Source organism: Lepidochelys kempii, chromosome 8 (assembly GCF_965140285.1).
Source record: "Lepidochelys kempii isolate rLepKem1 chromosome 8, rLepKem1.hap1, whole genome shotgun sequence".
Lineage (NCBI taxonomy): Eukaryota > Metazoa > Chordata > Testudines > Cheloniidae > Lepidochelys > Lepidochelys kempii.
Window position 1 is genome coordinate 49118874 of NC_136387.1, and position 17017 is coordinate 49135890.

Genomic DNA, 17017 nt, shown 5'->3' on the forward strand with positions numbered 1-17017 from the left:
AAGTTGAGGAAAGTATTATATTCTAATCAGTGATTAGTAGGAGAAAGTACCTCGAAATGATCGAGATACTCACCAGAAAAAAATAATTAAAAAGAACTTGAAAAAGACATGTATCTTTCTCTTTCACTTCCAGTTTTGTCATAAAATGGAAATTTAACACTTTAGACAGTTAAAATATAATAAAAAATATTACCTTTAAACACAATTGTGTGATTTTCTGTATCCTGAAACTCCATTCCTACTCTTTGGGAGCTTTTCAAAAAAATAACTAAAAATAGGATTGAAAACAGGACATAGAATAATTTCATAGAATCATAGAATATTAGGGTTGGAAGGGACCTCAGGAGGTCATCTAGTCCAACCCCCTGCTCAAAGCAGGACCAATCCCCAATTTTTGCCCCAGATCCCTAAATGGTCCCCTCAAGGATTGAATTCACAACCCTGGGTTTAGCAGGCCAATGCTCAAACCACTGAGCTATCCCTCCCCCTCTTCACCTGTAAATCCACTCTTGCTGTCATGATACAACTTCATTTCTGTACCGAGTAAGTGGTATGTCAAATATAGCCTTAAAATAGATGGATGGAGATTATACAACCCTTTCTTTGCTGTGGGAGTGGGGGCATTATGATAGTCTATAATTACATAATCATACGCTAATTTTTCCAAAGGACCCCTGCCTTATTCATTATGCAGACTGGGTGGAGGAGGGATACAAGAGGGTAGAATTAAGGTTTTATGGGCAACTGTAAATCTGGCATTCCCCACCTTTTGAGTGTTTGAATTTGCAACCCTAAAGAACTTAGTTTTTGTATGGAATATACATATGTGTGTGTAAAAATACTAAATTGTGAAATAGTAAAGCTAATTTCTAATTTTAGTATTTAAACAAGATTTTGTTTATAACCACATAACTCAAAAATGGTTAACAGATTTTGCTTAAACTTAAAAAAAATACTCTTTTTGATTTGAAGCAAGCTATGGAGAATTTCAGCTCTAGAGTTAGAGTCTGGAGCACAACACAAAGGTTTTGTTAGACAGGAATTATGCTCCTTGTGTTGTGTATGAGGCCTTGCAGATACATAGTTGACCCTAGCTGGTGAGTTCTTCACTTGACTGAATTTCGGCAGTATGTTTTGGAAAGCAAGTAATTAGTGTTCCATCTTGTCTTTCTGAGATGGAAACTCAGCTTTTTGCAAAGATGAGAATTTATACTCCTGGTGAAGGTACCTGCAGATAATATATTGTGGAAATTCATACAGCAAATTCTCCTATAGCAGACTATCCTGATCAGCGAAGACCTAAGTCTCTTTACAACAAGATGATTGTGTGTATTTTTGTCTTTCTGTATTCTAATTTGATGAAGCTCATGTGTTAATAGTGTCCTCTTGGGTAGTGGATGAAAGTGATTTTGGGTTAATTAATGACTGGTTCATATGTGATCCTCAGACTCCTTGCAGCTCCTAGCAACCAGTGACAATTTAGGAATAGTTGTTGCATTAGTGCCTAATTATTTAGTTTTTACAAAAATTAAATTGCCTCTAACTGATTTCTTTTTTCTTCAAACAGTGCAAATGCATATTCTTGGGGAAACACTAGGAATTACTTGTTTCATTCTGTACTTCAAAAACATTAATTGAAGATCTGCCTATAAAGGTTCACACTTTTTAATGTCATTCAGATGGTTTTCCAAGTTTTGATAGTTAGAGAGGCTACAGAATTAATTTCTAATTTCTTTGTAGGTGGAGGCTATGGGGCATCAAAGCATTTGTTGAATTTTTTTGTAGTTTCATGCAAACTTCAAGATTTGTACAACATTTGATCTTGGTTAATCTTAAATGATGATTTCATAAGAGTATCTTGTTAATTACTTTCAGCAAGTGCAGTAAGAAACTTATGTTATGAAAAGGTTCACCTGCTTTAGAGTAATTGACAATTCAGAAGTGCAGTACCTGGTATGCATATGGATCAATGTTCTAACTGACCGATTACAAGATTGGATACTGATGGGAATCTGTTATGGACCACCAGATCAGGCTAGAGAACAGGATAAAGAGCTCCTTTGAGTATCCATTCATAATATGTAGAAAGAAAAATTGCACTATTGTGGGAAATTTCAATCTGGGGATATATGCTGAAGGTCTCATGCTGCCACTAGTAAAAATTACTTGAAGTTCCTAAAAAATTACAGATTTTCTAGCACCAAGTGACTTACTTGAAGTAATTCTAGTTGACCTCATGGATACTGTGTTTTGAGATTACAAGTTTGGTTGACAAAGGTAACTGTTGATAAAAGATGCTTAGACTTCTGTAAGTCATGTGACTTAGTACTGCATAAGCTGATTAAAAATAACTGCAAAATCAGTGCAGCACACATTAAATGAATTAAAAACTGGCTAACTGATCTCAAAGTAATTGTAAATGGGGACTTATAATACAAAAGCGGAGTTTCTAGTCAGGTCTCAGTGGGATCTGTTCTTGGCCCTGTGGTATTTATTATCTTTATCAATGGTCTAGAAGAAAATATATTATTGCTGGTAAAATTTACAGGTGACAGATTGGCACAGTGGTATATAATGAAGATAAGTTAGTTCTGTACAGCGATCTGCATTGCACAGTGAACATCATGTATGTTAATACAGCTAAATGCAAGACTGTGCATCTAGGTATCTAGAATATGGGTCACATTTTTAGGACGGGGGATTATATTTTGGAAAGCAGTGATTCAGAAAGGGGCCTGATTGTCATGGTGGATAACCAACTGAACATAAGTTTGCAGTGCAATGCTGTGGCTAGAAGAGCAAATGTAATCCTTGGATTTAGACATGGGGAAGTGTTAATACCCCTGTATATGGCATTAATGAGAACTTTACTGGAATGCTATGTCCAGTTTTGGTGTCTACACTGTACAAAAGATTGTTGATAGATTTGGAGAAATTTAAATTCTAGAATTTGGATGGTAAGAAGGAGCTGGATGCTACAATATCTTGTTAATGTGATATAGTTTGTCATATTTGGGGCCACTGGCTTCAGTCTTGCTCTGGAGGAGAGTGACTGGTTATTGTTTGGTGAAATGAGTTGTTGATTTTCTCTGTCGTATCCACATCAAATATTTTAACACTCTTAGCAGAGAGGCTAACCAGAGAATTTGTATGAAGATTGAAATACTCTTTCATTTCTAGAGGCAGTGGGCTTGACTTGACCTCAGTTACAGATGTAGAGTAATTCCACTCACTTCTTCAGAGAGACTGATTCACACCAGTGTAACTGAGGTTAGAATCTTGACCAGTATCATTAGATCATAGTTGCAGAACGTCAGCTGGGTGCCCATGATTGAAGGACTCAGTCTTAACCCTAACTCTGATTTTGTGCATATTATGTTAAATCCATTGGGCTTACCCATGGATAAGGCTTGTTGTATAAATGGAAATCTGTATTAATTTGAAAATGATCCCGGTTTATTTTCAGGGTGGTCCTGGTGCTACTACTTGTTGCATGCAGGCAGAGTGGCGCACTTCCCTTTAGCCCCATTCTCTTCTGTGGAGCTTTGTGCAGACATAGATGATGTGCCACATGCAACAAGTTGTGGGATTGTGGCCTAAAGATGTAACCAGCAGTTCTGAGTTGTGTGCCTGTCTTTCAGTTTCACTTTCCTCTTCCCTGGTAACCTTATTGCTTTTGTATGCAGTAACTCCTCACTTAACGTTGTAGTTATATTCCTGAAAAATACGAGTTTAAGCCAAACGATGTTAAGCGAATCCAATTTCCCCATAAGAATTAATGTAAATACGGGGTGTTAGTTTCCAGGGAAATTTTTTTCATGAGACAAAAGACTATATTTTACTTATATATATATATACACACACACACACACACACACACTCTCTCTCTCTCTCACACTCTCACACACTCACACACTCACACACTCACACTCTCACACACTCACACTCTCACACTCTCACACTCTCACACTCTCACACTCACACTCACACACTCTCACTCTCACTCTCACTCTCACTCTCACTCTCACTCTCACTCTCACTCTCACTCTCACACACTCACACTCACACTCACACTCACACTCACACTCACACTCACACTCACACTCACACTCACACTCACACTCACACTCACACTCACACTCACACTCACACTCACACAAAACAAACAATGTAATCCTGGTACACAGTGATGATGATTGTGAAGCTTGGTTGAGGTGGTGAAGTCAGAGGGTGGGATATTTCCCAGGGAATGCCTTACTGCTAAATGATGAACTAGCAGTTGGCTGAGCCCTCAAGGGTTAGCTTGTTGTTAATGTAACCTCACGCTCTACAAGGCAGCACGAATGGAGGGAGGGGAGACAGCATGGCAGACACACACACTGTGTGTGTGTGTGTGAGAGAGAGAGAGAGATGCGCATATCCCCTTTAAGTACGCTGACCCTACTCTTAAGTACACTGCCTTGTTAAGTAGATCAGCAAGCTGAGACCACAGCTGCTGCCAGGAAGCTCCCTCCATCCTGAGCCCTGTCGTGTGTCCCCCCTGCTCTATGGAAGATGGGGTAAGCGGGGTGCAGGAGCAGAGGGGAGGGGGATGCCCTGACATTAGCCTCCCCCCCCCCTTCTCCTCCCCCCCCCTGCACAGCAAGCAGGAGGCTTGGGGAGCAGATCCAAGGCAGAGGGCAGGAGCAGCACACTGACAGGGGGGAGGGACAGCTGAACTGCCTGCAATTGGTAGCCTGCTGGGTGGCTGCCGCACAGGGAACTTAGGGGAGCAGGGAGCTGATGGGGGGGCTGTGGGTCCACCCTGATTCCAAGCCCCCAACAGCTAGCCGCAACGGGCTGCTCTTCCTGGAAGCAGTGGACAAAGCAGGCGGCTGCCAAAGGACATTATAAGGGAGCATTGTGCAACTTTAAATGAGCATGTTCTCTAATTGATCAGCAACATAACGAAACAACATTAACCAGGGCGTCTTTAAGTGAGGAGTTACTCTGCTCTTTTGCCTTTTGAAGCCTGTGTAGCTGCCATTGATCTTTTTTACGCTCTATAATAAAATATGAAGAGAGAAAAAACATAATTTTGTATATAAATTACTACCATGTCTGATTTCTATAACGAAGCAGAGAAAGAATATCACATGCATAAAATGAACAGGAACAAACCTGGCTAATAGGGTAGTAATCACTTATGTGGAAAAACCTGTTTGTAACAGTTTTTAATATAATGATATTCATTCTGCTAATGTAATTGCATTGTTTATTACATCTCTACTCATAACACTCCATGCTCACCACAATATTAATTAGTTAGCTGTCAGTCATTTGAAAGCTATGAAACTGCTTTTGTGGTATCCTTTGAATACTAAATGTCTAAACTGTCTATTCCTTACAATCCCTGTTTATTGTAAAACCTAAATATTCATTATGAAACAGTCAAACCTTTCTTCCATTAGAGAAAATTGGGCTATTGTGCAAAAGAAAACTGTCAAAAAAGACTAAAATATTGTCTGTGCTTTTTATAATTCAGCCTGTTACTAATAATGCTGCTCAGATGCTTTCTTGATTGTCAGATCTCGTTTCTCAAAAAATATTCTGTGTAATATTGCGTAACATTTGTCCATTATAAATATGCATCAGCTAACCACTCTATTTGTGATGTAACAGATACCAAGAGGAAGAGAGGAACTTACCAAGGATTTTTTAAAAACTGGCTTTGTGCCTTTGTTTCCTTATCCTGTATAAAGGAAGCCTGAAGAGATTGTTTTAAGAAGTGTTCTATTTTTTAAAAAAATATGAGGCATATTAAGTCTGTTTTTTCCAGCTCTCGCTGGAGATGTCTTTGGTATCTTAGAGGAAGAGGGTTTTGTTTTTTTTTGTTTTTTTTTAAATTTATTCTTTCGTAGAAAGATAGCCTTATGGCTCAAGCACCAGATTGGGTTTCAGTGCAGACTCCTTTCTGATCTTGGGCAAGTTACTTAATCTCTCATGGTATGTCTACACTGCACACTAAGCCAGAATCTGTGAACTTGGTGTTTCCAACCCTACACTTGAGAATCCACATTGCATTGTTAACTTGGGTTTACAGTTACAGGACCTGGGTCTCACAGCTGTGCTAACACATCCATACTGCACTACACAGACCTTCTGACTTGGGTCTGCTGCTTGACTTGCATCCACACTGCAAAATGACAGGGCTTGGACCTGAGTTACAGTGGGACTCAAACTTTGACCCATCTCCAAGGCGGGTCTTAGGACCTGGGTCCTGAGTGCTTGCTAACCTGAGTCAGATTGATTTGTGTGTGTGACATTGTGCTCCATATGATTTTATGAAAATATGCTAATAAGTGTGAGTATAATGTAACTGGAATATGCTTCATGCAAAAGGTCTCTTGTAAGGTATCATTACAAAGCTTATAATCTACTGAGTGTGGTCATCCTATTTATATGAATGTATTATTCTTGTATCTGCAACTTGGAATATAAAATATAACTCTGAGGTCCTATTGTAATTATGCAAAGTGTGGGCCATTAATGGTGGTTTAGAATATTGAGGGCTCCCATCAACTGGGACAACTGACTGTAGATGGCTCTGTTTACTTGCAAGCCTTCCTATGAGTCAGGCCAGGAAGAATGAAGGCTTGGGGTCTCACAGGACATGTGACCATGTCACCTGGTACTGGAAGCCATCTTAAACCTGGTGCTTTTCCATTTAGAAGGAGGGGTGGGGACCCAAAAAGACAAAAGATTCCTGCCTTGTACCAAAGGTTTATAAGGTAGTGGAACGAAGTGGGTTCCAATCATGAGAAATCTCCTAGCTACCACCTGAGCTGGAACGAGGACTGCACTGGGGAAAGGATTGGGCCCAGACTAGAAAGGATTCTAGTCTGTGAAAGAAGCTTATTGGAACATCTCTGAGAGTGAGGTTTCATCTGTAATCAGTTTCTTACTGTATTAGGCCTAAAGTTGTGTGTTTTTGTTTTATTTTGCTTGGTAACTTACTTTGTTCTGTCTGTTATTACTTGGAACCACTTAAATCCTACATTTTATATTTAATAAAATCACTTTTTGCTTATTAATTAACCCAGAGCAAGTATTAATGCCTGGGGGAGAAAATAGCTGTGCATATCTCTCTATCAGTGTTAGAGGGTGAACAATTTGAGTTTACCCTGTATAAGCTTTATACAGAGTAAAATGGATTTATTTGGGGTTTGAAACCCATTGGGAACTGAGTATCTGGGTGCTAGAGGCAGGAGCACTTCTTGAGTTGTTTTCCGTTAAAACTGCAGCTTGTGGGGGACGTGGTTCAGACCTGGGTCTCTGTTTGTAGCAGGCTCGTGTGTCTGGCTCAGCAAGACGGTGTACTGAAGTTCCACGCTGTCAGGGAAAACGGGCTCCGAGGTAGTCTCAGCACATCAGGTGGCAGTTCCAAGGGGGTCTCTGTGACCCAACCCGTCAGTGTGGACAGAAGTGGAGGTTGGGCTGAAACCTGAGTCAGAGACTGGGCTTAGTGTGCAGTGTAGACATAGCCCCAGTACCTCAGTTTCCCAACTGTAAAATGGGGATGGTAAATACTTCCTTTGTTTTGTCTTGTCTGTTTAGATTTCAGGGTCTCTAGGTCAAATTGGAGAGAGTCTAGCAGAGGGCAACGAAAATGATTAGGGAGATGGGGCACATGACTTATGAGGAGAGGCTGAGGGAACTGGGGTTATTTAGTCTGCAGAAGAGAAGAGTGAATCGGGACTTGATAGCAGCCTTCAGTTACCTGAAGGGGGCTTCCAATGAGGATGGAACTAGACTGTTCCCAGTGGTGGCTGATGACAGAACAAGGAGCGATGATCTTAAGTTGCAGTGGCGGTGGTCTAGATTGGATATTAGGAAACACTATATCCTCCTATTTCACTTGGAGGATGGTGAAGCACTGGAATGGGTTACCTAAGGAGGTGGTGGAATCTCCATCCTTTGAGGTTTTTAAGGCCTGGCTTGACAAAGCCTTGGCTGGGATGATTTAGTTGGTGTTGGTCCTGCTTTGAGCAGGGGATTGGACTAGATGACCTTCTGATGTCTCTTCCAACCATAATATTCTGTGATTCTACAATGAGGTGCTGTCTATATAAACCAGGGTTAGGCAGCCTATGGCACATGTGCCAAAGGCAGCACGCAAGCTTATTTTCAGTGGCACTCACGCTGCCCGGGTCCTGGCCACTGGTCTGGGGAGCTCTGCAATTTAGTTTAATTTTAAATGAAGCTTCTTAAACATTTTAAAAACCTTATTTACTTTACATACAAAAATAGTTTAGTTATATGTTAGAGTTACAGAAAGAGACCTTCTAAAAATGGTAAAATGTATTAAATTAGAGTGAATAAATGAAGACTCGGCACACCACTTCTGAAAGGTTGCTGACCCCTGATATAAACAATTAACACAATGGGGTCCTGATCTCAGTTGGAGCCTCTGCAGGCTAGTATAATGTGTTTTGTAAGCTCCTGTACCTTAATTGAAGGGGCTGGAGTACTGAACATTGAAGAAGGGTATAATTTCTTCCAAATGGTCAGCGGGGTGGGTGTGCATGTATGTTTTCTGTTTAGGGCTTTATATATTTTATAATCCTTTCCTATATCAGTTGCTCAAATTTGAACGGTTTCAGAGTAACAGCCGTGTTAGTCTGTATTCGCAAAAAGAAAAGGAGTACTTGTGGCACCTTAGAGACTAACCAATTTATTTGAGCATGAGCTTTCGTGAGCTACAGCTCCTTTTCTCTTTTCAAATTTGAACAAAACCCTTCAGCTCATTTGATGTATCCATAAAGAATTACAGAAAAAGAAAGCAACCTCAGTGTTTTTTTCTCCTTTACAATTCAAATGTAACGTTAGCAATGGACATGACACTAAAATAGAGAATGAACAGAAAAGCATTTTCATTTTTAAAGAATGCTGATACTGTGTTGTAAATGGTAGAAAGGAACATTGGAAATAGTATTTAGTCCGTCTGTACACAAGTAGATTACATTTTTGATATATATTCCTTGATGTGGTGAAATATTGAATATCTTGCTTTCAAATACTTCCTATGTGTCAGAACTATTTTAACATTTAAACTGTATACTTTAAGCTTTGTACTTATTCAAGAAAGTTCGTAACAGAAATTAATACTTGATTTTGCCTTTATCTTTTCAGTAGACGATTTCTTGGCCATGTCTAGTATATGTGGTGGCGTTTTCTGAATGTGAGAGATAAAAGCACCAACAGCAATTTACTGTAAAAATGGTTCTACTTAAAGGGAAAATAGTGGGTGATCTTTGTCATGTGCACACTCAAGAAGATATTGCTGTAGTTTTTAATGACTTTCTAATGTCTTTAATTTTTAAAAACCTTTTGCAGATGCTTTGGGATGCTGTTAAGCCCAGGTCGAAATGTGAAGAACAGTGACATGCATTTACTTGATATGGTAATAATCATCTTGTCTAACAAATTAGAGGCTATGGGGTGCAGTTTTCTGTTCCTTTTTTGAAAAAGGACACTGTCAGGGTGCCCATTGTAATTCAGTCTTTTAAAATCCCAGCTTTGAAACTTGAAGGTGAAATTTGGTCCTTTACCAAAAGGTTTCCTCCATTATGTGCAAATATTAGTTTACTATTGTAGAGCTGTTCTTGAATTTTGTTTTATTAAATAAAAACATTTGAAACATTGTTATCCTGGGGAAGAAAGCATATCTAAAAGAATTAAGTGGACTTTACATACAAAGATAAGAAAAAAAAATTATTCAAATGCCAACCTTGACAGTGTCCCTTTATGGGGAAAAATAAATAAATCTATCCTTAACGAAAATGGTCCCTCAAATAAGCAAATAAAGTAGAGCTTTCTACGTTTGTCTGACCTGATTACCTAAATCTAGCAAAGGTCTGATAATTTGCATCTGCAAGAGTTTTGTTGTCACTTATTTAAAGCATGACATTAATCTATCATATGTGACTGACACTGCTGTTTAAAGAGTCCCTCCTCTGATCCTTCTTATTTTCAAATTATTTGTTCTTAGAGTATATCCAGTGAATATGCCTCAAATTTCTAGAAACCCATATTAAAAGCAACATATATTGTGTATTCAGATTGTATATTTAGTAAATCAAATGTTAATCTCTGACAAGTTCTGTGTAGTGTTTCATCTCTGATATGATGGCTCTTCAAGCTGCATTCTTGTAAATGAGAAGCAAATTGCCTTCCTCTGAATTAGGTCAGATGTTCAGCAAGGATATCTTGCCGCTCCAGAGCTCTTAATGTCATCAGAATATGTGCTTGAACAAACACTAAGTAAATATATTTTAGGGATATACCTGGATGATGATAACCTTACTGACATCAGTTTTGCCAATGGCATAGCACTTTTGGATCCCCACAGGCCCACAACTGTCACAGACCTACAGGATTGGCGCTACGCCCCCAACTTCGGAACAATCTCTTGAAGGAAATCCTTTGATGTGCCTCACCCTAAGGGGTCTCTTTTCCTTCAGGGTAGGCCGTGGATACCTCACTACCTCCTGAAACTAAACCTCTGGGGCTGAAGCACTGCTGCTTCACACTGTGAGCTCTGTTCAGTGAGTCCAACTGAGATAAATTCCTGGGAGAGACTTGTACACTCTTCAGGGACTAATGCACCTCACCCAGGATTCGTAGTGGCATCAAAACAGTGGTATTGTAGTCAAGTGGACCACAGCATAAGAAGTCCTTAGGTTAGCATAGAGAAATTAAGGTTAAAGCATAGTCCATTCTGGTCAACCCAGAGCCCCAGCCAAGCTGTAGCAAACTCCATTATCTAACTTGTGCTTGCACACGTGTGGGTTCTCTCTCTCTCTCTCTCTTCGTTCATTAGTCAGTTCCCAAGTGAGAGAGCTTCCAGCTACCTCTGGAAACCAACCCTTATACCCCCTCAACACCATTCTCTGTCTTTTGTTCTTCAGCTTGGATCTTTGCTTAGCTTCTCTGCTGAGAAGCCGGAAATCTGAGTCATTGGAGCTTGCATTGTGTCTCCAGCCCTCTTGTTGATCTGGGCTGATTTCAACCAATTCCTTTAAGACTCTTCATTCCACCTATACAGGGAGGTAACACACACACCTGTGTCTTAGTCTGACTGGAGAGCAAATTTAATCCTTTTCTCCTAGCTGGGTAGTAGTGCACCATAGAGGGGAAACTGAGGTACACATAGGACTCATAAAAATACTACAGAAAATTCCCACTTTGTCACATCCCTAATTGCCAAATCAGTGGAAAAGTTTATTGTGGCATGTAAAGGCTGGAAAGCTCAGCGGCAGAAGCTGGCCTGAAAATTAACTGAAGTAAAACCAAAATTCTTCCAGCTGGTGACTTTGTATGTGGTGTGGGCACTAGCATCTTAGTGGGCAACCACCTAGTCGATATGGCTGCGTTGGGCGACCATCTACGTCAACTACATTGTGGATAACATGGGTGGCATCAAAGAAGAACTTGAAGCCTGCAGTGCAAAAGCGTCGTCAGTAATGGGGTGCTGCTTAATCAAAAATGTCTTTTGAAAGCCAAACTCCATGATAAGGAGAGAGATTGAGCTGAGGATATACAGTGGTCAGTATCTTGACCTGCGGGACTGAAACATGGCCCCTCATTGTCCAGATGGAATAGAAATTGGACGTCATTCAGATAAAATATCTCTGAATGATTGGAAAACATCCAATGGTTGAAATTCAGGACAAATGAAGAGATCAGTCTTCTAACTAAACAGGTTCTGCTCTCTCAAATGGTTGCCCAGTGTGTTCTAAGGTAGCATAGACATTTTGTTTGAATGCCTACCAACTTCCCTGTGGGAGTCATCTTTGACTTTTGACTCAGTAAAAGGAGAATGGAAAAAACCACCCGGAAACCTAAAACACGATGGCTGGATGGTGTCAACAGACACCTGTCCCTTAAAGTCGTTCTAAGTGTCCCATTTCAGGGCAACTGCACCTGTATTTCCTCTTTGTGGTCCAGCAAGGGCACCCACCCTCAGGCTTCTGGCTCCCCATCAGCTGTCTTGAGTGGAGACCTGCCTCTCTCTCTTCCTCCTGGCTGGGGTTCTCTCAGGCTGCAGAGTTCCCCCAGCAAGGCAGAATGACTGACAGGCCCATATACTTTGCTTTTCTCCTCAGAGGCTATAAACAGCATAATTGCCCATGGTTTAAGTTGCCAAACAGCTTTTTCTAAGCAAGCACATTTATTCTTAAGATAAAAAATTATCAAGAAAACATTAAAAAAAAAAAAAAAAAAGAACCATACAAACATGCTAATAAGCTTACCAGAGATCACTTTCCCCTATCTCCACAAGAGCTCTGATCGGTGTCAGTCCTTCCAGTCATTCCCTAAAGATTGAGGCCCTGCCTTTGGATAGAAGATCCTGTCTGTTTTCTGGATTAGAAAGGTCTCGACTCAGTTTAAACTTAGGCTGTTTATCCAAAAATCCTTTTTGTTGTTTGGCCTCTAAAAAATCCAGTTTGAACTAATGTAGGTGAGCCTCCCCAGGGGGTGGTGTATCTCTGGAGGTGTTACAACTTGATTGAATTTGCCTGATAACCCCACACTGTTCTTATTTCATGGATGGCTCTGATTACCCTCCCCCATACAGTTGCTGGCCCACAATGATACATAAACTTAATACAGTAAGCTCTCCCAAAGAAATCATAGGCAATTGCCATGTCTGTCACACTGTCTTGTAATATATCAGATTTGGTTTAGGACAGAATATCATGGAGGTATATAACTCATTCGGTGGCTTCTGTATAGGCTGCCCAAGCAACAGCATGACATCTAGTTATATTTTAACTTAATTGATGGCCAAAATGAGCACTAAAAAATATTCACTGAGCAGAGGAGAAGCCAAAATCAGTCCTGCCGTAAGCAGACCCAGTCCACTGAAGTCAGTGGAATCATACCCATTTATAAGAAGGGCTAAATTTTGCCCTTGGATTTTAACTAAACCATTGAGGAAGAAGGTACTAAAACCATGTGTAGATTGTCTAAAGTAGTTGCTTAAGACAAAGAGTTGCCCATTGAAGGTTGTCTTTTTGTGCAGGTTTCACTGTATTAGGACGTCACAACCTGTAGCCATCAGTTGCTTTTAACGGTGGAGGAGTTTGCTTGGTGAGCTGACACTTATTGTTAGAAGTAGGCATACAAGCCAAAATTTTCAAATATGGGTAATTAAAATCAGGTACCTACATTCATACTTGGACATCTAAATAAGTGACCTGACTTTCTAGATGCTTAGAAACATTCAGCCCCTCATTTGCTTCATTACAACTTAAAATTTTGGCCATTGCTCTTAACTACTAGTTGACCTTTTTCAATTTTTAACTTTTCTGTTGTACACTCTATAGCAAGTTGTTTGTAAGTTAAATACAAGTTAATAGTTTATGTAATTTAATTTTTTGATTTTTGATTAGTATTCTACAATATTGAAATCTCAACATATTCTAGAAGTGCTTAACTTGAGCTGGTTAGGAGTTGCGCATCAGTACAATAATCTTGATTTACTTCCAGTCCTTTTATGTCCCTCTGGTTTCCTGTGTAAGGTGAGAAAATGGTTGATCAGGACAAGTTGATCCTGGTGTGTTTCATAGCAAGCAATAAATGTTGGTGGCATTAAATTGTTTAAGGATGTCCTTCTAGCAGTCAAGACACAAGAATCCTCGATCCTGACTAAATACCCCTCTTTTTCCAAAGTGTGAGTTGTCAGCATGAAAGATAATTCCTGAAGACTTCATGGTAAATTAATTTTTAGGAGTGAGGAGGACATGCCTTTTCTTTTTTATGGGAAAAGTAATCTTCCTCAAATGAGATTTGACTCAAGTTGAAAATTTCCAGTGGTGCTTTGAAGATGTCAAAGCGTTCTATGTTGTCTCATATCAGCAAGTTAAAAAGACATGTCAGTGCAGTGAAAGACACTTCAGAATGTTGGCACATCTCAGGGGTTTGGCTGTGGCTCAGATGTTGAGGATATATTTTACTCCCTGTGAAGATCAGAATAATGCACCCTGATGTGATCTCTACCACCTGTTGTCTTCACTGACATCCAAAACCCTCAGTCACTTTAAAGAATTCTTCTTCCTGTCCTGCTGCAGCATGTTTTTTTTCCTAACGAGATTCCTGCTACAACCATTTTTTCCCCACTTTTTAAAAAAAGTCATTCTGATGACAGCAAGGGACTAAATGATACTAGCTTGAGCCAAACACAGAGTGTGCAAATAATGGGCACACTTGCAGAATCACAGAAATGTGTAAGGCTGGAAGGGACCTCAAGAGGACATCCAGTCCATTGCCCTGTGCTGAGGCACAATTATGTATACCTAAACTATCCCCAACTTATCACCATCCTTTGTTATAAAAACCTTTCACATATTTGATTACTTATAGTGTCCCCCCTCAGCCTTCTCCAGACATATCTCTGCTAGTGCATCTCAGTATTGACATGAACAGATCTGCTTTTCCAGTTGTATCCTTTGATTAGGAAATGGAACAACAAATTGTAATAAACTTTGTGGTTGCTTTGTAATGTAGACAAATGTCTACTGAAACAGGTCCAAAAAACGTATTTTAATATGTCATCTTAGCAAGGATTTGAATCCAGGTCTCCAGAAATAAAACCCATTGCATTAAACTACTGCATCACATAATCTTAGTTTATTTGCTTAAGTATAACAAATATTCTGAAAAGTCCTTTTTCTGTTTATTTGGAGAATTCAGCAGTACAACTGGGTGAATCGTGGATTTTCCAATTCTCTGACAATTCCAAAAAAAGATGTTTTGATTCAGGTGGAAGTGAAAACAATTTAAAAAAAAAAATTGCAGTGAATTAAAAAATCAGAAAAAAATTTGAGCTGGATCAAGTCAAACATTTTGTTCAACCCAACTCAATGTCTTTCATTTCAGTTCTGATACTTTAACACAAACAGAGGAAGACTAGATTCACAAAATCGGTAGGGATGAGGGTGTGCTCATTTCTTCCTTATAACTTTTAGTCCAGTGGTTAGGATAGTCTTCTGGGGATGTAGCAGACCAGGGTTCAATTCCCCCTGCCTCTGAAGTGGGAGAGGGAATTTCAACTTGAGTCTCCCACATTGCAGGAGAGTGCCCTAGCCATGGGGCCGTGGAATATTTTCATGTGAGTCTCTCGCTCTCTCCATTGTTGTGCATAGTGGCAATTTTTAGTCATCCATGATTGCAATGAATAATCATTGGGCCAGAGAAAGTATGTGAGAGTGACTCTATAGCCAGCTTTTTAGGGCATGCACCTAGGATGTGGGAGGCCCAAGTTCAAATCCCTGCTCCACAAAGGGTGAAATTGAACCTAGGTTTTCTACATTCCAGGAGACTCTGCCCCAGTGGCTTATAAAAAGGGCACCACCATCAGCTTGACAAATTGAAAGGTTTTGACAATGTCAAACCAAACCATTTTGATTGGAAAAAATCAGAATGTTTTGGAAACGTTCTGTTTGGTTGAAACTATTCGGCAGACTCAAAGTGACTTTGCAGATAGTTTCCGGTTGCCTGAAAGTGAAGTGTTGTTTTTCTTCTCTTCAGTGAATAAATTATTCACTCAGCTTTATTGAGCACCTCAGATTAATTACCCAGCACCCTGACAAATCTGAGGTAGGATGGAAGATACCTCTCTCCTCAAGATCCGTGGAGAGGCCATTCTGCAAGGCCCTCCTTGATCTGAGCAATGAAGGGATGTTCTAAAATAGGGAGAGGGCTTCAAGAGTCTGGTGTGCGTGCGTATACGACTACAGACTTGGCAATAGCCTCTACATGTAACTCTGTGTTGGGACTTATTTCTCCCAAGATTATGAATTTTTTTAGAAATGGGAGACACTGCATGGAATTATCTTTTAGTGCAAACATGGAGACATTAACAGAGATTTTAGTGCATGCATGTACGTCAGGGGTGGTGGTGGTGGGAGGGGGCTGTTCTGGATGCATCTGCATGTTGTTCTGACATTTCCCGCTAAAGTTAAGGTTTAATTCTCAAAGAAATCTACTTCAATGGTGGCACATACAAATCTACCAGCCAGCAGCAAACACCAAAGCAGGTGCAATGGGTACAGCTGCACCGTGAGAGATTTCTTCCTCCCCTTTCTCCTGGAAGTTTGGATGTTGATGAGTTCCTCAGAGAGTTTCCCTAGTTTTCACTCTGAATGCTTTCTCCCCTGTGCTGATTGGCTTTTTTATTCCTATACAGTCAGTTTTCCTGACACTGTCCTCCATGTCTGTTTCCCTGCCTTCCCCTCATCACTCCCTTCCTTGTCTCTTCTCCCTTCATTTGTTTGTCTTTTCCCACACTCCAAAACAGTATAACATAAAGCCAGAAACACGCTCCCGCAAAATAAAATACTAACAAAAATAATTCAACTAAATGAAAATAAATGAAATGTTTGCAAGCTATCATGTTGTTCACTTTGCTTGTATGTTCTATCCCTTTTCAACCTTGTCTATCTTCATGGTTTAGATTTGAAGCTCTTTGAAGCAGGGGCTTATCTCACTGTACAATTCCTAGCACAACTGGGCGGGCCCCCGATATTGGTTGTATGTAGGTGCCACTATAATGCATATAATACATGTGTTTATTCTTAGGAGTCCATGGGAAAGAGCTGTGATGGGAGAGCGTATGTTATTACTGGAATGTGGAATCCCAATGCACCTACTTTTCTAGTACTTAATGAGGAAACACCTAAAGGTAAATGATTTTTTTAACAATGCTGTTTTGCTTGCTTAGTAATTACTTAATATGGTAAAGAATACTTAACCTGTTTTAATAATGTTTTCTGCCTTTGTCTCTTTGAGAGCATGCTGTGTACTTCAGTTTAACGTTAACATCATGGTAACCCCAACGGCCTCGGTCAGTATCACAACCTGACTGTGCGATGAACTGTATAAACACATATAACATAAAGAATTGCTCATACTGGCATGTGCTCTTGCTGCCAGGTCAGAATCCTGTAGAAGAGCTGTGTGTGAGGTCACAGGC

The 17017-nt window shown here is 40.0% G+C and overlaps 1 protein-coding gene across 8 annotated transcripts in view; it reads left to right on the forward strand.

Annotated features, from left to right (window-relative positions):
• Positions 1–17017, forward strand: part of RABGAP1L (RAB GTPase activating protein 1 like) — a 530390-nt gene that overhangs the window by 86619 nt on the left and 426754 nt on the right. For 7 of the 8 annotated variants that reach the window (XM_073356445.2, XM_073356440.2, XM_073356444.2 and 4 more), the window contains 2 exons: positions 9376–9442; positions 16624–16726. In XM_073356445.2, coding sequence (XP_073212546.1) covers positions 9376–9442; positions 16624–16726 — 170 coding nt within the window. The remainder of the gene's footprint in view (positions 1–9375; positions 9443–16623; positions 16727–17017) is intronic. The other variant, XM_073356447.1, reaches the window with a different exon arrangement.